The following is a 27330-nucleotide window of genomic DNA, read 5'->3' as shown; positions in this document are numbered from 1 at the left end:
TGCTGCTGAGTCATGAAGGGGGCAGCAGCCTGTCTGACAGAAGGAACGGAAGGTCCAACGGGAGATCCAAGAAGAAGAAAACAAACTCTAACAAACAATGAAAAACCCAGGCCAGAATTTACATTAAAATCTTTCCTAAACTAAAACATCCATTTCCTATGCTTTCACAGTAGAGAAAAATTGCTAACCTAATTATAATGTTCAAGGATTTTTTTGCATAAGAATTCAGAAGAGTTAGATTGGAGTCCTTTCAAATGCAGTTTTCTGATCAGCTCGATCCCACCTACTTTAAAAAAATGTTGAGATCACAATTCAAAATTAAGAAACTAATGTGAGGACACGAGGTAAGTAGCACTACTTTCTCTTCCACCTCCTGCTTTTATTGAAGACTTTACCTCCTAGTTTGTAATCACATTTCTTTCTTACTATGGTTTTAATGGCAAGATGACTTAATGTAACGCCTTCATAAGAGTACATTTTTCTAGTCTCCGTCTTCCATGTTTACTCAAAGAAGCATTTGAAATAGTCATATTTGACCTGATTTGAAATCATGGTTGATTTAGGTAATATTCAAGCACATGAATCCTCCTGGATCTGACCTAGGGGATTAACTTCAAGTATTTCTCTTCAAGGCAGATCCAAATGTTGCACTTGAAGATTATGTGACAAAAGTTTGCAAGAAGCACTTGGCAAACAGCTGAAGGAATTGTTTGAGACATGGAGTGGGTAGCATATCATACCCACAGACCTACATAATGACCATATGACAATAACGATCATGAAAGACTCAAGACAAAATGAAAGGCTTACTTGGGCACAAAAGGATAGAGGACTATCAAGAAGTGCTACTAAGCAGAGACTTTTCATTGTAGCCCAGCCAAAACTACCTCAGGGAAAAAGTCCATGGAAAGGGTTGTAGGAAGGAAATGTTAGCAGAACTTTAAACAAGCTTCATGTTAGGGCCCAAATTTATGCATCAAAGTCAGCTTCAGATAATTTCATAAAATCCAGGCTATTTGTAGCTGTAGGATTAACTTAATAGTTTCAAAAGGCAAAAAAAAAAAAAAAAAAAAAAAAGAAAAGACTTAACATTTTTTGCAGCTACTATCCCACGCCTTAATTTTCGTTTTTGCAAGTATGTCTGGCATATGCACCAGAGGTCGTGTGTCATTTCACTAGGTCTATTGCCCATATCATGTCCTCATAAGCAATAATTCTCATGATAACACTGTCTCTTCATGATCAAATCAGGGAATGAACTCTTTCAAAGCGTGTTTATATTCGATTTGAAAAATAACATGTGGAATATGACTATGAGAGAACAATCATGTATTCGAAACTCTCTTGTTTGCATGGAATACACACAGGATCATCTTCTTTCTTGCCAATTAATGCATTATTTCATTTAAAGCACCACAATGTGGCTAAGACATTATCTCCCAACCTGGATTTTTTCTTTTTTCCTTTTCTTTTTTTTAACGTTTATTTATTATAAACGTTATAGAGAGAGAGACACAGAGCATGAGCAAGCGAGGGGTAGAGAGAGAGGGAGACAGAATCTGAAGTAGGTTCCAGCCTCTGAGCTGTCAGCACAGAGCCCGACGCGGGGTGCAAACTCCCAAACTGTGAGATCATGAACCGAGCCAAAGTCAGTCGCCTAACAAACTGAGCCACCCAGGCACCCCAGATTTGTTCTTTTTTTTAAATGTCAGTGGCTGAATAGCTATGGAATATTAAACTTATTTCTCTTGTGCAACTGGAACCCAAACTGTTATTGTGTTTATCAACTTAAAAGTCTTTCTGAGGGTCAATATAAATGTTTATACATTAACTATATTTCTTTTGTGCACCAAGAGTTGAAGATATTTATGTTGATAAAAAATGAATTTTGAAGACGCGAATCTTACTCAACATGAAGTGGATGATTAAGAGTGAAGTAATGCCAGACAGATACCTTAAAGCTGAGAAGCCCTACAGCAGAAAGAGTAATGCAATAAAGAATACCTCTCTGTTTATCTATCAGCTATCCAGCCATCGCATACATACTTTTGTTCACAGATAAGTTGTAAAGTACTGTGTTTGGATCTGATGGAGTTACAAAGCTCAGCTCAGAGAGAGCTTGAATTTATCATCTTGTAGGTGGAGGTAAAGCATTTTACAAATTATACAGTGCCACTGGAGAGGTAAAAATCAAGCACTACAATACTCAAAGTCAGGAAATTCTACTTGTGGCTGGGAGGAGGTGACCAGGCAGCTGGGTCTTGGCTAAGGAAAGGAGAGAGGGTATTCTAGGAAGAGGGCAGAAAAGGACTGAGGTACAAGAAGGGTGTGTAAGGGAAAGCACATGAAAAGAAAAGAACCTAAAAATCTGGAAAGATCCATGAGCACACGAGCAAATTCATAAAACTGTTGCTTTGGAAGAAAGCCATATGTGGAAGGCTGAGGGTGTGAAGGCAATTCAAGATTTTCTAGGTGTAAGATCCAGGAAAGAGATTGGGTATCAAACTGTCATGGTGAGGTCATATTGGACTTTAATTGAAGGTCCTTTTGAATATTTGTTAGAAAGGACTTTGCTTTCCTTAAGAACTAAGCAGGGGCCTAGAGTCCGTGTGGGTCCAGCCAGCATAGGCATGAGGCCTCCTGGGCCCCAGATGGGATCAGTTATATGTCAAGAAGAGTCTCAGCAGGAAATAGAGGACACCTCAAGCTGGGTAATTGAAGGACTTAATAAAGGGGCTATTTACACAGATGTGGGCAAGGTGCAGGAAAAGCACCATAATACTCTGGGGCCAGGAACCATGGGGAGGCATAACACCCTCTGCATGAAGAGGAAAGGGGAGAGAACAGTTAGGACTTGGAGGGAAACTTATATGGAGAACACTGTTTGTCATGAGCTGTGGCCTTGGGCACAGGACGGTCAGCCTGCAGCAACCAAGCAGAGGGGAATGTGGGAACAAATAACCCTACCTCACTCTGCTTCCTCCCTGTGATCATCTGCCTTTGTCCCTAGTGGTCAAGTGTAACTGAAAGTCAGAGGTAGTGGAGACTGGAACACACTGGAGGGGTACCTCCTAACTGGGGCAGAGGAAGCAGGAAAGCTTCGTCTGGAATAAATGTGTCTGAGCTGAATTCTGAAGAACAAATAACAATAAGGAAGGTAAAGGAAGAAAAGATATCCTGAAAAAAACAAAAAGCCAAAGCTATATGCAAAAGGGCAAGGCTTAGATAGGAGTCATGCAATGCATACTAGCAACTAATTCATTCTATGTGATGGAAACCTGGTGGGACTTTGAGGGCAGGAGATGAGGTGTGAGAGTCAGGGAAAGATTAAGCCTAAAGATCTTTGGACATTGTGCAAAATGGAATCTGATGCTTTGTGATAGAACATAATGAAAAATAATAATTTCTGTAGTCATACAATCCCTTTTATCTCAAGTGCACTAGAGGTCAGTGTTTCAAGGTCTCCATCTTGTTTTAAGGTTTGTTGCAATTCTGAATATGTCGTTAGCCATTTATAATTTATTTAAACATAGCGTGTTGAATGTCATGTTTACTCACCACTATAATAGATCATACAGAGCTATACCAAAAAGTTTCTCTGATATAGGCCTATAGTTTATGGGCTAAGGACAGTGATTTTGGAGCCAGACCTCAGCCAAAGTTCAGAATCTGCTACTTAACAACTGACTGGTCTTGTGCAAGCTACTTCACTGAACTTCAGCTTCATCCTCTAGAGTTGTAATGCTTAGCAACAGGGCCACCACAAATGGCTGTGCAGGTTGTTCACTGCACAAGAGCACTCAGCCAAGGTGGTGAGGAGGGTCTGAAATTCAGCTTGTATTTTGCTGTTCACCATCCATTCCCAAGTGGATTTCATCCATCATAAATAAAGGCACACAAAAGTGTCTTTAAGGCTAACCTTAACCAAATGTCTGGTACATGGTAAGGGATAAATAAATAGTAGCTACTATCATCATGATCACGATATCATCATCAATATAAAATGATCATCACCATCCTTTTATTGTGATGATGAACAGATGGTTTTTTATAAATACCATATCCTAATGGCTCCAGGATAAAATCTGCCTCCCTCCCTCAAATCAAGAATGAAGTAAAATCCACATGAAGGCATTAGAAATAACAAGAGAATTCAGAGTGAGACAGGGAACACTTTTAAGGTTCAAGGACTTTAGGCTTTGAACTTAAGATGTGACAGACAATTCAAAGAGTCCCAAAAGGGAGGTAAACTCTTCTGTTTTTGTATAACTGGTTCATTTATTCCCCAAGACTGCCATTTTGAAGCCAATCCAGGAGGGATTGGGCTGCATTGGGAGTGTTTTCTACATCATCTGTGGTTGCTCCCTTTTCTTCCAGACTTCCTGCTTGTTCTTAGGACAGTAGTTGGTAACCCCCATATGACTACTATTCACATTGCAAAGTGACTGCCATTCAGACTCAGAAATCCATTATACTGTATGCTTTTTGGCTTATGTAACTTTTGCTTGAAAACATTGGATGTGCAGGAATAACCCATAACTGAGATTGCCATGAATTTAATTTGTGATATTTGAATTCTTAATCATTCTTTCCTGATTGTTAAATACCTTTAAAAGAAGGCATCTTCTGGAAGAAAAAAATATATACATCTCAAATACTTAGCTTTTAAATAAGAACTAAGAAAAAGTATCTTTTTAAAAACTTGCCCTTGAAATTACTGCTTCTGGGAATTACAACTCCTACACAGTCTGTGGGGTATTTCTTTGTATGCACGGAGAGTCTCAGATTTACTTGAATTCCCTTCCGTGGTTTTACTGATTTGTGTGTGTGTGTGTATGTGTGTGTGTGTGTCAGTTCTAATAAAGCCAACTCTAATTATAGAGGAAATGCTTAAAGAGGGGTAGAAGCACTAAAACGAGGAGGGCATAGGAGCCACATTTAGTAAACTGAGCATCTGTGGTTTTTGAAATCACTAAGGATTGTAACAAATGGTATGTTTCTAGTGAATATCCTGCCAGTGTTTTAGAGTGCCATATTTACTTATCAGTAGTGAATGAATGAGGAGGCATAATCCAGCATAGATTTTGAAACATCCTACAAGATGCTATGAAGTCCAGAATAGGACAAAAAAACTCAATTTGACAGCAGCTCTTTGATGACATTTTCACATGTAACTGAATGGCTTCCTTCCTTAATAATTTTTTTTTTTTTTAAGCCACCAAGTACCGTCACAGACTTATTATCCATTTGGCTTTCTTTTTTTTTTTAATTTTTTTTTAATGTTTATTATTTATTTTTGAGACAGAGAGAGACAGAGCATGAACGGGGGAGGGTCAGAGAGAGAGGGAGACACAGAATCCAAAGCAGGCTCCAGGCTCTGAGCTGTCAGCACAGAGCCCGACGCGGGGCTTGAACTCACAGACTGTGAGATCATGACCTGAGCCGAAGTCGGACGCTCAACCGACTGAGCCACCCAGGTGCCCCAATAATTTTATACCCATCAGAACATAGTATGCTCTCTAGGCTTCTCTACCAGTCACTGAAATATTGATCTAAAGAAGTCTCAGAACTATTATTTTATAAGCCTGTAGAACAATATTTTCCAGACTGTATTCTGAAGACCACCTTCAGAATTATTCGCTGGCTTGGAATTATTCGCTGGCTTGTTAAAATGCACATCCCAAGGTACCACCCAAAGCTACTGACTCATAATTTTGGGGTGGGGTGAGGGACCTTACATTTTTAACAAGATCCCCAGGTGATTCTCATGTAGCTCAAGAACTTCTAGGAAATGATAGCAGCCTCATGGCAGATGACAGTAATAGGTCATAGAATACACAGAATTGTTAAACTGCAAAACCAATAATGAATAGAAAATTGTTATGATCTTTTTATGCAATTAAAGAATAGGATAGCAGTATAAGATAATACGCATATCCTTGGCTTAAATCAATAGAGTTACAGAAAAAAAATGCTCAGAATCAATGTCTGTGGAATTTGGCTTATTTATTGTATCATCAGTGAAACAAAAATTCTAAAGCCACTAGATAAAAAGGTAATCTGTTCAGTAGTTGTGCGCAGTAACCACGATCACCTTTGTGCCTTTTATGGGAAGCTATCAGTGAGGACTGGCCCAGACTTGCCTAGTAATGACTGCTAGAGACCAATGGGAAAAAATCAGAGATGGTGGAAATGAATGAAGATAATTGCTTAATTTCAGGATTGAGCTTTGAATAAGAAAGCGTTCCACACATGTTTCTTATGTTGGTCCCACACTGCTATTCTATTAATATGATCTCATGGATAGGTCTTCCTGGCAAATCTGGCCATAGGATTTTAGACAGTTGTAAATGTTGAGTACTTTCCCACACTGTGTACTGTAGAGCTGCTTTCCTTGCACAGGGAAAAAGAGATATGACATACTTGTCATCTGGTTTGGGTTGTGCAAGTTGAGCACATCCTAGCCATTGTCCTAGCTCCCTGTACATTCTTGGTATATTAGAACATCCTAAGGTGTTGTCTACAATGCTTTTGTAGAATGATTTAACACAAGTTCCATCTGTTATGGTTCAAACCATTTGACAAAAAAAGAAGTTTTACAATGTTGGCATTGGAAGCTTTATCTATAACATGTATACCATCATGCTCATGCTCATGACCAGACATATAACACACACACAACACATCACTTTCTGTTAATTAGAATGATTGCCCATATTGCTTTTGAGAAGACCTTATTTAAGAAGATACTGTTTATTCAATGAAAACATCTAACACGAAAATTACACTGGAAATGTTATCATATGAATACCTTTGTCTCTGAAAATGAATCGCTGTGAATTCATTAATTTGTTTTCTGTCACCATTTGCCCGAGAAAAATTTTACCAAACATTTTCTGAGAAGATACAAACTTTGGATGTTCACTTATTTGGTAAATATTTATTGAGCATTATGTGCTAGTGACTGAAATGGATGGGTACTATGCACTACCATTGCATGTGAGGCTATGAGAGGCATGTTATAGAGTTTGGTCTTTAAGCTAAGAGCTCGGGGCTGTTGTAAGGTTTCATGCAGTGGGGGAGGCACTGTCAGATTTGTGTTTTGAAGAGGTCATTCTGGCTGCAGTGTGGGAGGCTGATTCGCAGGGTCCAGAGTAGCTTAGTTAGGAGGCTATTTCCATTATTTTAAGTAAGAGGTTATGGTATCTTACTCTATGTGATGGAGAGAGGTAGACAGAGTTGAGAGCCATTGAGAAGGTCATATCCATGATGCTGGGTGAGGGACTGGGTGGAGGTAGGAAGAGGGCAGTGAGTCTCTGACTGGTGTGGCAGAATGACTGATGTTGTGTTTACTCATATAGAAAATGCCAAAAGAAAACCTAGACTTTTTTCAGGGGCAAGGGAGGGATAATCATGAGTTTAATTCTTTTTCTTTTTCTTTTTTTTTTAATATGAAATTTATTGTCAAATTGGTTTCCATACAACACCCAGTGCTCATCCCAACAGGTGCCCTCCTCAATACCCATCACCCACCCTCCCCTCCCTCCCATCCCCCATCCACCCTCAGTTTGTTCTCAGTTTTTAAGAGTCTGTTATGTTTTGGCTCCCTCCCTCTCTAACCTTTTTTTTTTTTTCCCTTCCCCTCCCCCATGGTCGTCAGTTAAGTTTCTCAGAAAAACAAATAATCCAGTGAAGAAATGGGCAGAAAACATGAATAGACACTTCTCATGAATTTAATTCAAATGAAATGAGCCTGAGGTGCCTTTGAAGCAGCCAAGTAGGCGGTGGGAAATGTAAATCCAGAGTTGGGAGGAGAGGCCTGCACTGCAGATACTCCTTTGGGAGTTGTCTCATAGAAGTGGCTGCTGAAGCTGCAGGCCCTGTGAAGACTGGCTGGGGAGAGAGTGTACAGCAAGGAGGAGAGGGCTCTCAGCAGTGAATAGCTGGATGGAGGAAGGTGGGCCCAGAAAGGGGGCTGGGAAGGGGTATCTGGAGAGTAGGAGGGAGACCAGAGTGCTGCATCACACGGTTACAGGGAGAAGATGTTGGAAGAAGGAGCAACTGGTCAGCAGAATTGAGTGCTGCGAAAAGGCAATAAGGCAAGGACAGTGGCATACACAGTGCACGAGAGACTTGCCTAACTCCAATGTCCACAGAGACAATGGGTTTAGAAGCCAGAGTAGAGTCAGGTCAGATGGAGAAGGATGCAAAGAGAGGCAGAATGAACGTTGACACCTCCCTTTGTTTAAAGAGGAGGAGAGGCAAACCATAAGAGACTCTTAAATACAGAGAACAAAGGGAGTTTGATAGAGGGGCGGTAGATGGGGGGGATGGGCTAAATGGGTGATGGGCATCAAGGAGGGAACTTGTTGAGACAAGAACTGGGTGCTATATGTAAGTGATGAAATCACTAGTTTCTACTCCTGAAACCAAGACTACACTGTATTGCTTAATTAATAATTAATTTGAATTTAAATTATAAATAAATAGCCCAAAAAATGAAGTATTGTCTGTAAATTTCTTAAGATGGAGCTGGTTCGTAATAAATATTCAATAAATGGTGGCTGCTATTCTTATTATTTTTCAAAAAATTTTTTTCAATGTTTATTTTTATTTATTTATTTTAATGTTTATTTATTCTGAGACTGAAAGGGAGGACCTATGCCGGCCGACTCCATCTTGTTCTGTGTCTTCCACCTTGACCACGCCTCCTCCCCTTGAGTAACCTCCCACTCACCCGTTCAAACTTCCCAATCAAAACATGCCCAGCGACCTGCGTAACAGGACTCCGACCCTTCCCCAGCCAATCAGCTGAGGCCACAGCCATTACTTCACCAACTGCCCCTAGGTCCCAATAAAACCTTTGTGCTTTTGGAACTCTCTCTCTCTCCCCAGTATCTCACCGCTGCGTCGGTGCAGGTAGGGGATTGAGCTCGAGCTAGCTCGAATAAAGGCTCTTTGCTTTTGCATCGGACTCGGCTCCCTGGTGGTCTTTGGGGATCACAAATTCGGCGTGAGGCCGTCGTCTAGCTTTCGGTTTAGGAGGGGCGTGGAATCCCCTCATCGGTTTTGGAGGGATGTGGAATCCCCTCAAAGGTCTAAGCTAGCTTTCAGTTTTGCTTCCATGGAGTTGGAAGACTTTCCAGGGGCCCTCTGTTTGTCTGTTTTTGTGTTTCTCTGTTTTGTTCTGTGGACTTACTGGACGGATGTTATGGGACAGACTCAGACTACTCCTCTAAGTATTATGATTGATCACTTTAAGGATGTGAGGGGAAGAGCTAACAACCTCAGTGTGGAAGTCCAAAAGGGTTGGTGGCAGGTTTTTTGTTCTAGCGAGTGGCCAACTTTCAATGTTGGATGGCCACCAGAGGGGACCTTCAACCTCCCTACCATCCACCAAGTCAGGAGTATCATCTCTCGGCCCAAGATGGGCCATCTTGATCAGCTCCCTTACATTATCACTTGGCAGGACCTTGTAGAAGACCCACCCTCTTGGCTTAAGCCCTTCCTAGCCCTACTCCCTCTGGAGCCAAAACCCATTCTTGCTTTGCAGGGGACAAAGAAGAAGGAAAACAAGAAAAGTCTTACCCAGCCTTCAACACCCCTCTACCCTGTCCTACAGGGGGGGACTGAAGAAGAATTAATTTTTCCTCCCCCATATAACCCCCCTAGGATGCCGGAAGAACACCATCCTCCCCCTCCGGGGGAGGCAGTCGCTGGTCCGAGAGCAGGAGGCGGAAACGCTCCAATGGGAAGCCCACCCTTTACCAGACAAAGGGCTCGGAGGGAGCAATCCGCCTCTGCCGCTGACTCCAATATTCTGCCCCTGCGAGCCACCGGACCCCCAGACGCGGGGGGGAATCAGCCCCATTACTATTGGCCTTTCGCCACTAGTGACCTCTACAATTGGAAAGCTCAGAATCCTAAGTTTTCTGAGAAACCGGCAGGGCTTATTGATTTCTTAGACTCTGTTCTTTTTACCCATCAGCCCACGTGGGGCGATTGCCAGCAGCTTTTGCAGGTCCTGTTCACGACTGAAGAAAGAGAAAGAATCCTCAATGGGGCCCGAAAACTAGTTCCAGGCACAGACGGGAATCCCACCACCAACCAGGCTCAGATAGATGCCTCCTTCCCCTTAACTCGGCCCCAGTGGGATTTCAACACGGCAGAAGGTAAGGAGAGGCTCCGGGTCTACTGCCAGACTCTAATGGGGGGGTCTCCGAATGGCTGCTAGAAAGCCAACCAATTTGGCCAAGGTAGGAAATGTACAACAGGGAAAAGATGAATCTCTGGCTGCCTTTTTAGAATGGATCATGGAGGCATTCCGTACCTATACCCCCATGGATCCAGAGGCTCTGGAAAGCAAGGCAGCTGTTATCATGGCCTTAAACCAATCGGCCATAGACATTAGGAGAAAATTACAGAAAATAGATAGACTAGGAGAAAAAAGTCTGCAGGACTTATTGGTGGTAGCCAAAAAGGTATATAATAACTGGGAGCCTCCTGAGGACAAGCAGGCTCCCACCATGGCGGCTGTCAGCAGTAAGCAGACTCGAGACCTGGCCAGAATACTACTAGCTACCACTGCTGACTTCCCCGAGGGACGAGACCGCTGTCTCCAGCAGCTGGCAGACGACACAAGAAAAGGTAAAGGAACCACCAAGCAGGGGGGAAGCAGAGGCTGCAGAAAGATCAGTGCGCATACTGCAAGGAGATAGGGCATTGGGCCCGAGATTGTCCGAAAAGGGCCGGCGGGAAGGGAAGCAAGACTGATCGAGTAAAAGTCCTAGAGCTAGATGAACTAAGCAATTAGGGGAGTCGGGGTTCGGACCCTCTCCCCGAACCCAGGGTAACTCTTAAAGTGGAGGGGACCCCTGTTGACTTCCTTGTCGACACCGGAGCACAACATTCGGTCCTCCGCACCCCACAAGGAAAACTAGCCAGCAAGAAGTCCTGGGTACAAGGGGCGACTGGTATGAGCCAGTATTCATGGACTACCCAAAGAACGGTAGATTTGGACCGGGACGGGTATCCCACTCCTTTATGGTAATACCAGAATGCCCCTACCCGCTGTTAGGACGGGACTTACTGACCAAGATTGGAGCTCAGATAACTTTCAGACAAGGGGGGCCTCAGGTCACCGATGGCAAGGGCCACCCCATCCAGGTCCTGACCATGAAACTGGAGGATGAATACCTCCTCCACCAGGAGGCGCTCCCGAGAGAGGATAATATAGACAGATGGCTACAAGAATTCCCCTTGGTTTGGGCAGAGACGGGGGGGGGGGGGGGGTGTGGTTGGTGGATAGGACTAGCCGCTTACAGGACCCTGGTCCTGGTAGAGCTCAAGCCAGGAGAGAATCCGGTAAGGATCAAACAATACCCCATGTCTCAGGAGGCCTGGAAGGGGATCCAGCCACACATCCGGAGACTACGAAGCCTAGGGGTACTAGTTCCTTGCCAGTCTGCCTGGAACACCCCCCTACTGCTGGTCAAAAAGCCTCACACAAATGACTACCGACCGGTACAAGACCTCCGGGAAGTAAATAAGAGGGTCGTGGACATACACCCAACTGTTCCCAACCCATATACTCTCTTGAGCTCCTTGGCGCCCTCCAGGGTCTGGTATACTGTACTAGATTTAAAGGACGCCTTCTTCAGTCTGCCGCTGGCACCCCAGAGCCAACCCTTGTTCGCCTTCGAGTGGCATGATCCGGAGGAGGGCTACAGTGGGCAACTCACCTGGACACGGCTGCCTCAGGGATTCAAAAATTCGCCCACCATCTTCGACGAGGCACTACATGAGGACCTGGGTGAGTACAGAAGGGAGCACCCTGGCCTCACCGTCCTACAGTACGTAGATGACATCCTGATTGCTGCCGACACGGCCAAAGACTGTGAGCGAGGGACCCAGGACCTGCTGGCTACCCTGGGGGCCTTAGGGTACCGGGCATCTGCGAAGAAGGCTCAGATATGCAGGGAGAGGGTAAGTTACTTGGGATATATCCTGGAGGGCAGACAGTGGTGGTTATCAGATGCCAGAAAAGAAACTGTCTTAAAGATCCCTACTCCCACCTCCCGAAGTAAGGGAATTCTTAGGATCAGCCGGCTACTGCTGCCTCTGGGTTCCAGGTTTTGCTGAGATCGCCAGGCCCCTATATGAAGCTACCAAAGAGGAGAAAACATTTAAATGGGCTGAAAAAGAAGAAACTGCCTTTAATCAGTTAAAAAAGGCCCTCCTAAGTGCCCCAGCCCTGGGCCTACCAGACATTACGAAGCCCTCCCACCTCTTTGTAGACGAACATAAGGGAATAGCAAAAGGGGTTCTAACTCAAGCCTTAGGCCCTTGGAACTGCCCGGTGGCTTACCTGTCCAAGAAACTAGACCCAGTGGCTGCTGGCTGGCCGCCATGCCTAAGAATTATTGCGGCGACCGCACTCCTAGTCAAGGACGCAGACAAACTGACCCTAGGGCAGGAGATCTGGATCACGACCCCACACGCTATTGAAGGGGTCCTGAAACAGCCTCCTGATAGATGGATGAGCAACACATGTATGACTCATTACCAGAGCCTCCTACTCAACCCTCCACGTGTGCGGTTCCACCCCAGTGCAGCCCTCAATCCTGCAACCATGCTGCCCGACCCTGACCTAGGTGCTCCACTACATGACCGTGTGGGAATCCTGGAACAAGTACATGGATTCCGGACGGACCTGACCGACCGGCCCCTCCCCAATGCCGAGGCTACTTGGTTCACTGATGGCAGCAGCTTTGTGCAAGACGGACTCAGGTATGCGGGTGCAGCGGTGGTCACCGCAACGGACACCGTATGGGCGGAGGCTCTACCCTCTGGAAGGTCAGCCCAGCGAGCGGAGCTCATAGCCCTCACCAAGGCGCTGACGCTGGGAGCTGGAAAAAGGCTTAACATCTACACAGACAGCCGTTATGCATTTGCCACAGCTCATATTCATGGGGCAATTTATCAGGAGAGGGGGTTACTGACGGCAGAAGGACGGACTATAAAAAATAAGCAGGAGATACTTAACCTTCCTGTCAAGGTAGCCATTATCCACTGCCAAGGGCACCAAAAAGCTGATAACCCAGTAGCTAGAGATAATCAAAAGGCTGACCAGGCAGCCAAGGCAGTAGACCTTACTTCAGTCCCCACCATGACCATACAACTACTGGACCTGGGAGACCCAGTTTTACCAGACTAGCCCAAATACTCCCAGGGGGAGTTACAGCGGATCAAGAAACTCCCCATGGCCCAGGAGATAAAGGGATGGTGATATACACCTAACAAGGAGCTCGTGCTGCCAGACCGGCTCAGAGTCTCAATATTAGAGCACATGCATCGGTCTACTCACGTGGGGCCCCGAAAATTAAAAGACTTAATCCGACATGGCGGAATAAAGATTCACCAACAGGACACCAAAATAGAGCAAGTTGTATCTGCCTGCAAGACCTGCCAACTCACCAACGCGAGAGCCACCTCAAATAAAAAAAAGGAACTGGGCTCAGAGGCACCAGACCGGGAGCCCAATGGGAAGTCGACTTCACTGAAGTCAAACCAGGAAAATATGGTTATAAATATCTTTTAGTATTTACAGACACCTTCTCTGTCTGGGTGGAGGCATACCCAACCAAGCATGAAACGGCTCAGACGGTGGCTAAGAAGCTACTAGAAGACATCTTACCCAGGTATGGTTTTCCTGCCATGGTAGGATCAGACAATGGACCAGCTTTTATCTCACAGGTAACACAGGCAGTAGCCAAGGCGGTGGGGGCAAACTGGAAATTACATTGTGCCTATAGGCCCCAGAGCTCAGGACAGGTAGAAAGAAGGAATAGAACCCTAAAAGAGACCCTTACCAAATTAACCATGGAGACTGGCGGGGACTGGGTGACTCTCCTACCGTATGCTCTTTACCAGGTTAGGAACACTCCTTACACCTTGGGTTTTACTCCCTACGAGATCATGTTTGGCAGGCCACCCCCTATTATTCCCAACCTTTGAGCTGAACTTCTTGCTGAGTTTAAAGATCAAGAACTTTTTCTTTCCTTGAGAGGGCTCCAGAGGGCGCACGAGGACATTTGGCCGCGCCTCCGTGCCATCTACGAGGTTGACAACCACCACCGCTCTCAAAGTAGACAGCATCGCGACCTGGGTCCATCACACACACGTTTGGCCAGCGGATCCCTCCTTGATCCGGAAGGACTTCGTCACGCGATGGGCCGTCAATTGGGACCAACACACCCGCTCAAGCTCAAGCTACAGCGCATTCGGCCCACCTAATATTGGTAACTCTGTTAACTCTGCTTGTCATTGCCCATGTTGCCAGGAGTCCCCACGCCCCTCAAAACATCACCTGGCAGATCATAGACACCAGCTCGGGGACAATACTTAATCAGACCTCCCAGAGCCACCCCAGGGACACTTAGTTCCCAGAACTTTGCGTAAACCTCCAAACTCTGTTCCCCTTGTCACCATAAATGCAGCCGGTCCCATGATTGGGTCCGTAAGCTACATGACAAGGGGGGGAATGAAAGGCCGGACCTACCCCAGCCGACTCCATCTTGTTCTGTGTCCTCCACCTTGACCATGCCTCCTCCCCTTGAGTAACCTCCCGCTCACCCGTTCAAACTTCCCAATCAAAACACACCCGGAGACCTGCGTAACAGGACTCCGACCCTTCCCCAGCGAATCGGCTGAGGCCACAGCCATTACTTCACCAACTGCCCCTAGGCCCCAATAAAACCTTTGTGCTTTTGGAACTCTCTCTCTCTCCCCGGTATCTCACCGCTGCGTCGGTGCAGGTAGGGGATTGAGGTCGAGCTAGCTCGAATAAAGGCTCTTTGTTTTTGCATCAGACTCGGCTCCCTGGTGGTCTTTGGGGATCACAAATTCTGGGCATAACAAGACAGAGACAGAGCACAAGTGGAGGAGGGGCAGAGAGAGAGGGAGACACAGAATCAGAAGACTGAGCTGTCAGCACAGAGCCCGATGCGGGGCTTGAACTCACAAACCCTGAGATCATGACCTGAGCCGAAGTCGGCTGCTCAACCGATTGAGCCACCCAGGTGCCCCATGCTATTCTTATTATTACTAAAAACAAATAAAGAGAGGATGAGAGGTAGAGCAGTAGGTGGAGGAAAAGGAAAGGATAAGCCACTTGAGTGTGTTTAAAAGCCAATGGGAGGAATCAATTGGGAGGAAGAAACTGAATAGGGAAGAGGGTAATCTATAGGAGAAGGTGGGAAGGATGAGATCCCACCTATGCAAAATATTACCATCCTCTTGAGATATTGGATGACTTTATTCTCTGTGGCTGCTAAAGGCACCTATATGTCATTTACATAGATGAGTTTGTGGCTGAAAAACACATTTCTTTCCTTTCCTAACATTAGTTATATAGTTGAACAAAACGTTAGGGTTACTCTGCAAGGTGATGGCCACAGCTCTCCTGAAATATTTTAAGCGCTTTATTTTAGAACTACATAAAATTCTTTAAATCAATGTTATCTTAAGGTGGTGTAGTGATAAGAGACTGGTTTACTCATTTTAGTCTGCCTTTTGAAAGCATGCTTCTGCTCCATAGACTGGCTTGACTCAGCTTATTCTCCAAGTGAAAAGGACACATTCCCATGTGTGATGATTTGTTTGTGGAGAACCATGGGCTGACTAACGCTTGGCTACAAGTATAAGGCCATCAGACACTTTTACCCTATGTCAGGATAAGATTGCTAACCCAATATGATAAGGCAGAAGGATCAGGAAAGTGACGGGAGATAAAGAATATAAATTAGCCCTGAAGGGTGCTAGGTTACTGAGCTTAGTTTATTTCCCATCGAGGCTGACATGTTCTTAGCGCGTTTACTATGGACTCTGTGTATATGTGTGTATTGAAACCTCTTAGTAAAATATTGAAATTGGGTATCCATAGGATGTTAAAATCCTGTGCACAGCAACATTTTCTTCTTATAAAGATTTATTTTGCAAAAGTTGCTACTTTAAGGTTTCAGTTCAGTGTCTATTTAATTTTAAGAAGGTATTGGATTTTAAAGTTGCATTTCAAAACAAATCTTCCATACTCACCCTATCATTTACATAATCCACGAATTACTTGGTATCCATACATCAAATACTTGTTAAACACTACTATGTACTGGGTACTGAGTACTGTGTAGGGCATACAAAGATGAATAACCCATACTTCCTCTTCTCCTGTTCACTGTCCAGTCAGGGAAGATTAGTAGCAACATGCTGTGTGTGCTGAAGTGTGGGAGAATAGAAACAACAGAGGAGAGGAATTTATTATCTGGGGGTAGTGGTGTTTCCATGTATGCGTGTGTGTGTGTGTGTGTGTGTGTGTGTGTGTGTGTGTGAGAGAGAGAGAGAGAGAGAGAGAGAGAGAGGGAGAAAGTGAGCTGTGAGTGTGTGGGAAGGTTTAAAAGAGAGAGGGATGCCCGTGTCAGAAAGGCATAGAACAGGAAAATACGAAGAGAGGGAAAAGAAAAAAGATTTCAGGATAATAATTAATCTGAGTCACTATGTATGTATTTATTTTGTCATTAAATAATTGAAAATATCTTCGAACAACAAGCTGGCGTTCAATTTTATGCAGTGAATGCATATTCAGTAGTCTCTAACAGTAGATAAATGTGAAAATGTGAGGTTATCCTACATAAGCACTGTCCTACTTTTGGGACTCTACCCATGTGTAGGACATAAGACAATATTCTAACATACATTGTAGGAGGGAAGGCATCACAGGGCAAACCTAGCCACTACATAAATCCAAAATGGAGTTTTCTTTTTTGTTACCTTCAAATTACTGTGAAAGTTGATAATGACATTCAATGTTTCCATACTAATGGACTCACAGAGGTATTTGTGACCCATAGATTGGGTCCTCAGAGGCCATTGAGCCCATTTTCACATTGGTATTTGGAGTGGAAAGTTATCTAGCCCACACTGAAGGCGTCCGGCAAAGGAGAGACACAATGGCTATTACCAGTTTGCGGTGTGTGAAGAAAATCTCCTGGGAGAGCTCTTTCTTTTCTTCGTATCATTTTGCAACCATCTCCATTTGCCCATATAATGGAGCCTGCTTCTATAGCACAAATATTTGAAATCACGTTCTAAAGAGGAATCGTGATAGAAGGCTGAAAAAACTGCTTTCATTTTCTTTTACAACCTAAGGAGACCTCTTACAGACGATCACATTCAACATCTAAATATCTAGTGACTAAGAGAGTAATCACACTGGGGAGTGCTCAGATTTATAGAGGAGGACATGAATGCCAAAACCGAGATGTCTCTAAGTTATTTTTTTCTAGGGTGTAAGAACATAGGCATCCCACGTGTCTTGAGAAATAAGAGTGAAAGTCACGACCTAGTCCTTCCTCCTCCTTTTAACAAATGTGACTAAAGCCAGATGTGTTCCAGGATGATGCTGACTAACTGTTACTGCTAACATGCACTAGCAGTTCCAAGACATGAGGGCGACTGATAAAGGGGATTTGCTTGGTTTTCCAGAAGTAAGTTCTGTTCTGTTCTATCCACTTGCTCAATCTCTATTCTCTCATTCATGTGGAGTAATAGGATTGGCAATAAACACCACCAGGCAAATCTCAGAGGACTCTTGAGTTACTACAGTGATTTTCTAATCGTCTACTCTGTACTTTTATAAAATGATTATCAGAAACTGAGTCAGCAATTGGAAGATTGGAAATAGCTTCTACGTATCTATTTCCTGCATGTGATGATTTCCCACACATTATCATAACAAAGCCCCTGTTCTTCTTTAAGTAGAATAAGTCATCAGAGAGGTAGATATTATAACACTGTAGAACTTCCAGTACTTGGAATGGGAATATACTTGGAATATAATTGGAATTTCCAATACTCAATGTCCTCAATTTGGATTTACCTAAGAGGTTGAAATCTCAGGTTCAGGAATTAGGCTGCACTGAATCTTGGTTCTACCACTTGGTGGCTATGTGACCTTGGGAAAATTACTTGACCTCTTTGTGTTTCAGCCTCCTCATCTGTAAAATGGAGTCGATAATAATAAGAAAAATACTCAGCTCATTGTTGGTATGATAAATGACAGCAATTATAATAATTTCATTTTTAGACTTTAGACTGCTGTAGCATTCAGTTTTTTCTAAGTTTATCTGCATCTAATGGATTCAAAGTATATTTTACTGACTATCAGATATTAAATGCCTGTGAATGTCTGTATGTTGCTAGGAGTGCTGGTAGGTGATAAGACTTTAATCTGAAAAAGGGAATGTATTTAGGTGACCATGTAAGCCAGATGATTTGCTGTCAATTTCTGAATGGGTCCCCTAGTTTGGTCTACACACTGTTAAGGAGGATTTATATTGTAGGACGTCTTTCCTGATGTCTAATTGAAATTTTATAAATGCCTCATGTTTTATTTCTCATTTATGGAGATGCTAAACAGCACTTTTTGTTTTATATTGGAACAATGAATACTTGACAGCAATTATTTTACCATTTGTCAGTACTTAAAAAATAATACAGTTTTTTAAACAATTTCTTTTGTCTTAGGCTCCCCTATCCTACTTCTTTAAACCCATCCTCTCGGAGGTTGAACCCCGTGAGGGGAATCTGGACTCTGAGGGCACTGATTAAATCCAGAGCAGTAACAAGACTCAGGTACAGTCTGTCAGGGGCTAAGCTGGGGGCTATTTGTTTTTTTATATATTGACTTATCTCAGGGAGGAAAGAAGCCCCATCTTCCTTTACCAGATTTACAACGCACTGGGTATGGTATAGTGATGTATTTGATTTGATTAATACATAATCACAATCTTGAAACATCTTACTTTAATATTTGAGGCATATGTGATTTTGTCATTTCCAAATATTATTCATTCATTCACTCACTCAGCAAGTATTCATTCCCTGCTATAAACATACAAGGAAGTATGCTAGACTTTTCGATATATGCCTTCTGGCCCTAACTGGATTATGAACCCCTTCAGAGCAGAGATATTGCACCTTACTCATATTTTATCCCAAGCCTTGGCCTGCAGAAGACATTCAACCAATACAACAAACATACATTACGTAAATGAAAAGTAGGATTCGGGTACTACGTTTGCTGTGCATAACCAAATAATAAAATATTTATTCCTATGTCTCGATCATCTTTAAAATTTAAGAACATGAATGTAAATATTGTCTCCATGAATAATATGTGTCGGCAGCATTATGTTAGACCTTTCATTTCTATGAAATGTATAATCTAGATGCTTATATAAAAATAAGATGAGATCAACAACCTACATACATTTTTCAGGGAATCAAGAGTTTTTGGTGAAAATAATAGTTGAACATAGGATTTCTCTCAGACTCACATCCCCTTTCATGTAGCAAAAGGAAATGAACTAAGAAAGCTAAGCACACTGAAGTTTTTAGGGCCAAGCATTTTGATTCAATATGTTCCGCTATAAAATATTTGGCCTTGTTTGAATTTTTATTGCTATATGTTCTCAGTCTATATTTAACTGTGAGAAACACAAGTAAGAAAGAGTAAATGTGCAAACTGTTCTTTTCACGTGTATGGCAGAGAATTTGAGAAAACATATATTAAAGGAACACTTTGTGTTTTTAACTTTCAGCCCCTCTTCTGAGGCCTCTGTTGGCCAGATATGATTAAATGCTTATTGAGCTAAGGACTCAGCTTACTTGGAATGAGAATTCTTAAGGGTCTCTCAGAGCCATCTAGGATAAGCACCCTACTTTGCCATGCTCTCAGATAAAGTTTCTTTTATGCTGTTTTCCGTAGGTGGAATAAGGTCTAATGAGAAAGTTTTATAACGGAGACATTCAATTCCCCAATTCCTTATTTGCTCAAATTAACTTTTTAAAAATTGGGGTGTTCACTCTGGCATCAGCTCAGTGCAGACTCTGTAATCAGCCAACAATGTGCGCCTCACAAAGCCTGCCATCCTGCACTGCCAGCCTCTTCCATCCACAACTTTTCCGTGGGCGAATACAATTTAGCTGGTGCCTCTCCATGAGCCCCTCACAGCTCCATCTGGCCAAATCAACAGGCTTTCTCCCGTTCAGTCTTAACTTCTTGGCAGTTAGCAAGAAAACAGACTTGCCACAATGGGTAATCTTTAAGATGCTCAACATCCTAAAACGAAAGGAACGGGTACAGGTGGTGTAACCTGTGGCTCTCTAGAGAGTGGCTCATCTACAAAGTGGCTTTGGGCTCAGCAGTGTTTTATCGTTGTTCTCTTGGTTGAAACTGCAGTTCTCGAGCACTGTCAGTGGTGAGAACTCTTTGTCCTCAGAAGGCAAATGAGTGATGAAATACTCCATTTGCAAGGACAGTATAATTTGTGAAAACAGACTTATTATCAACCTAACTCCACTGGTCAGATTGGAGCAAGTGTAACCAGGAAGGCAGAACGGTGGAGTGGTTAAGAGCATGGGCCCTGCAGTCAGACTGAGTTCAAAACCTGCTGCTATTAATTTATTACCTGTCTGACCTCAGTTAATCAAATTGCTCTGTACCTCAGTTTCCCCATAAGTAAAATGGAGATAATATCAGTACCAACCTGATAAGATCATTGTAAATGTTAATGAGCTATAGCTGACATGTTTAGCACAGGGCTTGGCTTATATTCACTAATTGTTATTTTTAGGCAAAGTCAGTAGACCAAATTCTTTGGGCAGCAGACAGGGAGGGAAAGGGTGAATAACAGCTAGGAAGGCATTCCTCAATTAATTCCTCACTCTTGTAGCGTTTCACAGCAGAATCACAAGCAAAAGTGTAAGGGGTAGGGCGCCTGGGGGGCTCAATCAGTTAAGGGTACGACTTTGGCTCAGGTCATGATCTCAGGGTGTGTGGGTTCAAGCCCCACATCGGGCTCTGTGCTGACAGCTCAGAGTCTGGATCCTGCTTCAGATTCTGTGTCTCCTTCTCTCTGCCCCTCCCCCACTCATGCTCTGTCCCTTTCTCTCTTGAAAATAAATAAACATTAAAAAAATGTTTTTTGAAAGTGTAAGGGGTGACCACGAGATGACAAGGTTGTGCATGCATTCACTCCTTTAGCAGCATCTCCTTTCTTTGAGGTTTTTGACAGAACACCTCTTTTTCTCTAACCCTCAGGGTCATCTGGACTGAAATGAATGCTTTCAGGACAAAATAGCCAGTACTACTTTCTTGATGACTACGCATAAGGCATAAGGTGTTGTTTCTCTTGCTCGTTTCTGGTTTATGTTTCTCTCCCTTTCAACATCTTCCCTTTCTCTCACTCCCACTTTGGGGAAATATGTCTCTCAGCATGAGGCAGAGGCCACCAGGCATACCTCTGTGCATTATTACAACTTAGGACGTTCATGCAAGAAGAAGGCCAGTTAGAATGGCAGGGCTCATAGGTCCCTGTAAACCCCAGGGCCACAAGTGATTCTGAGCAGCAAGAGGAAGGGAGGGGTCTCTCACCGGTCGCTTTCTCGGGGTTGTTGCACATGAAGCATTGCCATGCTCCTGCTGCTTCGCTGAAGCCAAACACATCAAAGAATCTCACTTCTTCCAGATGGAGCTGTACCTGGTCCAGATCCTGTTCCAGGAACACAAAGCACAAAGCACATAAGCTGATCTGCCTGCTACGTAGCATTCAGAGACTGGAAAAAAAGGGATATGGGAGCAGGATGGCCAGTACTCAGACTCAGTGCTAAGGACAAGGAGGGAGCATTGAGAAAACCTCTCTGAGCCCATCTTGCAAAAGAGCAACTATCTCAAACCCTTCCAAGGGACTGCTCTTAAGTGCAGAGGACAGCGATCGTGGGCCCCAGAGCTAGGCCCCAGGGCTCGGGGGTGGGGCCTGAAGCGGTCCAACATTTTCTTACATCTAATGGCAACTCCAGAATTTCTAAAAAGAAGGGGTACGCAAGGGACAGCGTGGTTGATAGGAAAGTTGTAGGGGAGTTTGTCTGTTATTTACACTTTGCACAAAATTGAGGATCCATTATCCATATCAAAACATTATTTTTGTTAGGTTGGTTTCGTAGGTGGCTGGTGGGAACTATGGGAGAGGGCTTAATCCCTCAGCCCTTTGCTCCGGCACTGTTTCAGTTTTATATTTTATCTTAACGGTATATGCAAATCCTGAATTATATTCCATGGTGCAGCTGTATTGGTTTTAATAGAAAATAATGTCTTAAATTACTTATCAGTAAATTAATTAACTTTCCCCCTCCCAATAGCTGAGTTGAATGGACACACCAAGAAGACTGGCGCTGTTTTATGTGCCCTGTGGCATCGTGCCAACGCGTTCCTGTTTAAGAGGCAGAGGAGAAAGGTTCTATTACACTGTAAATGGATGGAATACTATTAGCCTAACCAAATTAAATAGCTCTACTGTCCTCCTGAGGCTTTCCTATTATGTAAATGCCTTGTGTCCTCTGCTACAGGGTGGTCAGAACTGCTCTCTTAAAAGCTTGCTTTCCTCAGAGGGATTTAATGTCTTTGCTAGCCTTCCACGTGCCTAGCTGACTTATGTGTTTGTCCTCTGCAGACTTATGATTTTATTCCCCTTCCTCTGGTCCACACATTCTTATCTTCTACCCATAGTAACAGCTCTTAGTAAGCCCAAGAGCCAAAGGATGGAGGCACTGTTTGTGCTGCTTACGATGGCTCAAAAATAAAGAATGGGCAAGTGGCTCCTCAGTTTCTACCCCAAAGCTCCTGTTTCCCAGGCCTATGTTTCTTAACAGAGGTGAGAAATATGCCAAACCCTAAGAACCCTGCGAGAATAAAGATCTACTTTGTTCACAGTTGTATCCCCAGAATCTAGTCCAACATCAGGAATGGATTAACATTGGTTTGCAAGCCCAGTGCAAAGTTTTCCAATGAACCATATGAAAGTATTATGAACATTTAAAGGGAATTCTTTTAAGAGAACATTTACACTCACTGGAACATAAACACAATGAAGGCAGGGATTTTCTCTGTTATATTGGCTGCTATGATCTCAGCGCTAAAAATGCCTACCCCATAAGCAAGCATGAAATAAATATTTGTGGAATTATGAAAGGCATAAACTGGGACTAGAAAGAAATACTTTTCAGCATTCTTTATTAAGACTATTATGGCTTGTGTTCTGGCATTGGACATCTTGGAGCCTCAACATGCTGAATATAGTATTTTGAGTTGCTAACGTTTAATACCATTTTTTTTAAAGCATGTTCCCAAGATAAAGACTGAAGAAGCACCTGGGAGTTTTGCAGGTTTCAAAGGATGAAATCTATATTTAAATTTATGGGGGAAAAGCAGATGTTCATAAATCTCAGTTTCAGAACTCTGAAGTCTCTGAAGTCTATTGGCCATTGGCATGCAGATCACTTCTCTATTTCACACACAACCAAGGATCAATTTTTCATTCACCACAAACACTGCTAACAAACAAAGTACTTAAAATAATACTTAAGGGTTCCTTTATTTTTCCTGTTCTGAGACCAGAAATGTCCCAGGTTGTCGCCTACAATCCACATTTGTCTTGGCAATAAGTTGCTTAAAAAGTTTAGGACAGATGGCAAGATACATCCCAGCGTTCAAGTTCTGAAGTCAAAAGCAGGCTAATTCTTTAGAGGATTTAGGTGTTATGCAAAGGGAACTGACTGAAGCAGATAGAGGGTAATTCTCTGAACTGTTGAAATCAGCAATAACAGCCCACCTTGAAGAGAGACAGATGCAACACATGTAGCTCCAAATATTGTTGGAAAATCAAAGCAAAATAAATCACAAAACAAGCAACCACAAACCATCAACTAGCGATACCTACATTTTTGGAATTTTGGTTTCTTGACTGTGCTTGAGGTCATTATTTCTCTCTCCTGCTTATCTTCTTTACCCTCCTGGGTCTTATAATTTCTGAGGCCTTGCCCGAGAATTACTATATGGCTTTTTTTTTTAATACCAAGAGAATTAAAATGGACTTATTTAGAGAATTATAAGCTTATTTTAAAACAACTAGACACCAGAAGAATAATAAAAATCATTCATATCTAAGTATAGTTCCTCCCTGAAGTACTTTAGTTCAATGGCATTGTGGTAGACAGACCCTAGGGTGACCCGCCCCCCACCATAATTCCCATCTTCTGGTGCTCATTCCTTCATGTAAACCCTTCTTAGGTGTGGGAGAGACCTGTGACTTGCTTCTGAGAAAATGACAAAGATGATAAGATATCAATCCCATGATTATGTTATTATGTACACAAACACATACATACCACACACACACTACACACTACACACACACACACACACACACACACACACACACACCTATCTTGTTAGCATATGCATAAGGGAGACTCTCCTGTTGGCCTGAAGAAGCAAGCTGCCATGCTATGAAGTGCCTATGGACAGAGCCACAAGGCAGGTAACTGTGGGTGGCCTCTTGGACCTCAAGGCAGCCTTCAGCCAATAGCCAGTAAGAGTTCCAGGTCTTTAGTCCTACAATCCCAAATAATGATATCTGCCAACAGCCTAACCACGTTTGGAAGCAGACCCTTCCCAGTCACACCTCTAAATGAGATCATAGCCCAGCCAATATCTTGACTGCAGCCTTGTGAGACCCTGAGCAGAAGACCCAGCTAAGTCACAAGCAGACTCCTGACCCAAGTAAACTGTGGGATAACAAATATATGTTTTTTTAAGTTTCTAGGTTTGGGTAATTTGTTATGTAGCACAAAGACTCAATACCGACATTGTGCCATGAAGAAGGGAAGGTGACAGACACCCTGTTGGCCAATTCTCAATTAAAATGATGATTTTACTTAGAGAGGTCACCTTCTTCTGAGAACGCTCCAATTCAGGCCTCAATAAAACCAGAAGAATATAAAGAAAAAGATACATAATCATAGTAAGAATACAGTAAGAAAGGTTTTCTTGATAAATACCATCGAATTCAAAAGGGATAGAGGCCCCTGGAGGAAAAATGATGTTTTTAAATAGCCGATTAAATGAACGTTTCTCTATTTTTTTAAAAATCATTAACGGGAGTAGGAATTTGGAGAACTATATAAAAAGTCTCTTGCAAAGCCTCTTAGGGGAAAAATAGCCAAATAGCCTGGAAAGATGAGAGGATATTTACAACGTTATGTTGATGATAACGACAGCATGAGTCAATGCTATGGATTCTGTAAAAGTGCAAAGTGGCCTCTGGGTCTTATACAGTGGTCGATGTAGTGTGAAAGGGTATGGGGAAACAATTTTCCAGAAATCAGTGAAAGCATACATCTGGAAGAACTTTGGGTTCTGGTACATTTAAATTCTGTTTAAAGCTATTTTTTGCACAGATACAAAACATAGGATTGCCTCATGTGTTCTGTGTGCCTATGGTTAATGGCATCAACTCTAGGCACATACTTCAAGTATGCTTTAAGATATGTAAACAAGAGGTTTTTTTTTCCTTTTTTAACGATCTCCAATATTTTCACAAAATAGGAGAGCTTTATGTCTTTACAGCTATTTCTAGTGTACGAATTCTAACTATATGGAGTCCAGGGTGTGCAAAAATTTATTGAGGGAAAAAAATTAATGACTCATCCTTATATCACTTATCTTTATGTTATTCATATTGTCCCACATTGTGCAAGCATACATAGCATCTTGTAAGAAACATACTGTGCACTGAATGAATAAACTAGCAAAAGAAACTCTAAAGAATATTTATGCTATAATTTAATTTTTAAATCAACTTCTGAAAAATATTACTATTCAATTTATAGCAATTAGTATTTATAGCACCTGGTGTCAGGAACCAACCATAAATAGATGAAGGAGACATTGTCCTATATTCCAAGGATGTGATACAATAATGCATTGGGTGCATAGTATTCCTCACAGAGGAAAACTGAAATACATCTTTATTTGTGATTGGTTATGATTTTATCTTCTTCTGGTGTGACTCTTTCAGCTCTCAACTGGATTAAAGCCCCCTTGGCAAGGAGACTAATTTCTTTCTTTTTTTTTTTCTTTTCTTGTTGAGAAAGAGAGAGAGTGAGCAGGGGAGGGCCAGAGAGAGAGGTAACACAGAATCCGAAGCAGGCTCCAGGCTCTGAGCTGTCAGCATAGAGCCCGATGCGGGGCTCAAACTCACAAACTGTGAGATCATGACCTGAGCCAAAGTCGGACGCTTAACCGACTCAGCCACCCAGGCACCCCAAGAAGATTAATTTCCGTATTATTTTACAGCTTCTGAAAATACTGAATATATCACTTTGCTCATAATAGATGTTCAATGAATCTTTCTAAATGTTTACTAATTGAGACACACAGATTTTATCTCCCATTTATATCAACAGTAGCATTTAGGTTTTAAACTTTCATGTCTATTCAATTATGCCCACTCAGCCCTTTCAGTTATATTTTTAAAAAATATACCTGCATCTCTATGTGTGTTACAGGAATTCATTTTATTTAATTTTATAAAACAAGTTTTTAGAATAAAATGTTAGTAATTGAAGAATATTTGTCTAAATCCATCAATATAGCATGTTGACTGCTCGTTCTCGGCTTTTCCAAATCACTGGTTCTTAGGAGGTGTCGGTATCTGGAATCCCAGGGAAACTTGTTACAAACATCAAACACAGGTTCCATTCCTAGAAACCTAATGTGACTAGCCTGTGTTTGTGCCTGGGAATCTGCATTTCTAAACAAGCCCCTAGGTTATTCTGATGTGCAATGACTGGTGATTAACCCTACATCCTTGGGAACAGATGAGGATGACTGATTTGTTTCCATTAATTGGCATTTGAGGAATTTTTCAATCCTCTTGTGCATATGTTTATACTTTTCCACAGTAGTTTGGCTTCAAATGACAACATATACAATCTGGTTGCAAGAGCAAAAATTCCATTCTTGAAGATCAGAGACATTATTATTCCAAATTGTACAACTTGGAAAGAAGAGAAGAGGCATGAAAATTGAAGCTGTTTAGGCTTATCTGAAAATTGGCAGAAGGCTGGGATGTGTGAGGAAGGAGTGGGCAACAGGTGGGAGACAGGCTCTGAGCAGAGGCAGCAAGGGTGCTGAGCCAGAAGCACTCATAACATAATTCTGTATTCAATGTAGATGTCACACACGCACTCTGTTCCATTGTCTCTCCTTTCTCTATCCCAGACTAATAAGGGAACTCTAGGTACATATGAGTATATAAGGTTAATGTGGCCAGCTCCTCACTATTACTATAGATCACAGAATAGACTTGACTTTTTCCCTATCCTTTGAGTACCAGTGTGTTGGGACACTGCTTGTTGGCAAGTTGTGGCAATTCC

General features: G+C 42.7%; 1 protein-coding gene across 11 annotated transcripts in view; it reads right to left on the bottom strand.

Moving 5' to 3' along the window:
- The window catches only part of VEPH1 (ventricular zone expressed PH domain containing 1), a 254352-nt gene that overhangs the window by 13705 nt on the left and 213317 nt on the right, over positions 1–27330 (bottom strand). For 10 of the 11 annotated variants that reach the window (XM_019810515.3, XM_045037395.1, XM_019810519.3 and 7 more), the window contains one exon: positions 21491–21608. In XM_019810515.3, the coding sequence (XP_019666074.1) occupies positions 21491–21608 (118 nt within the window). Of the gene's footprint in view, positions 1–18620; positions 20177–21490; positions 21609–27330 lie in introns of those variants that run through there. The other variant, XM_045037397.1, reaches the window with a different exon arrangement.

This window comes from Felis catus, chromosome C2 (assembly GCF_018350175.1).
Source record: "Felis catus isolate Fca126 chromosome C2, F.catus_Fca126_mat1.0, whole genome shotgun sequence".
Lineage (NCBI taxonomy): Eukaryota > Metazoa > Chordata > Mammalia > Carnivora > Felidae > Felis > Felis catus.
This window is presented reverse-complemented; position numbering and strand designations above follow the sequence as displayed.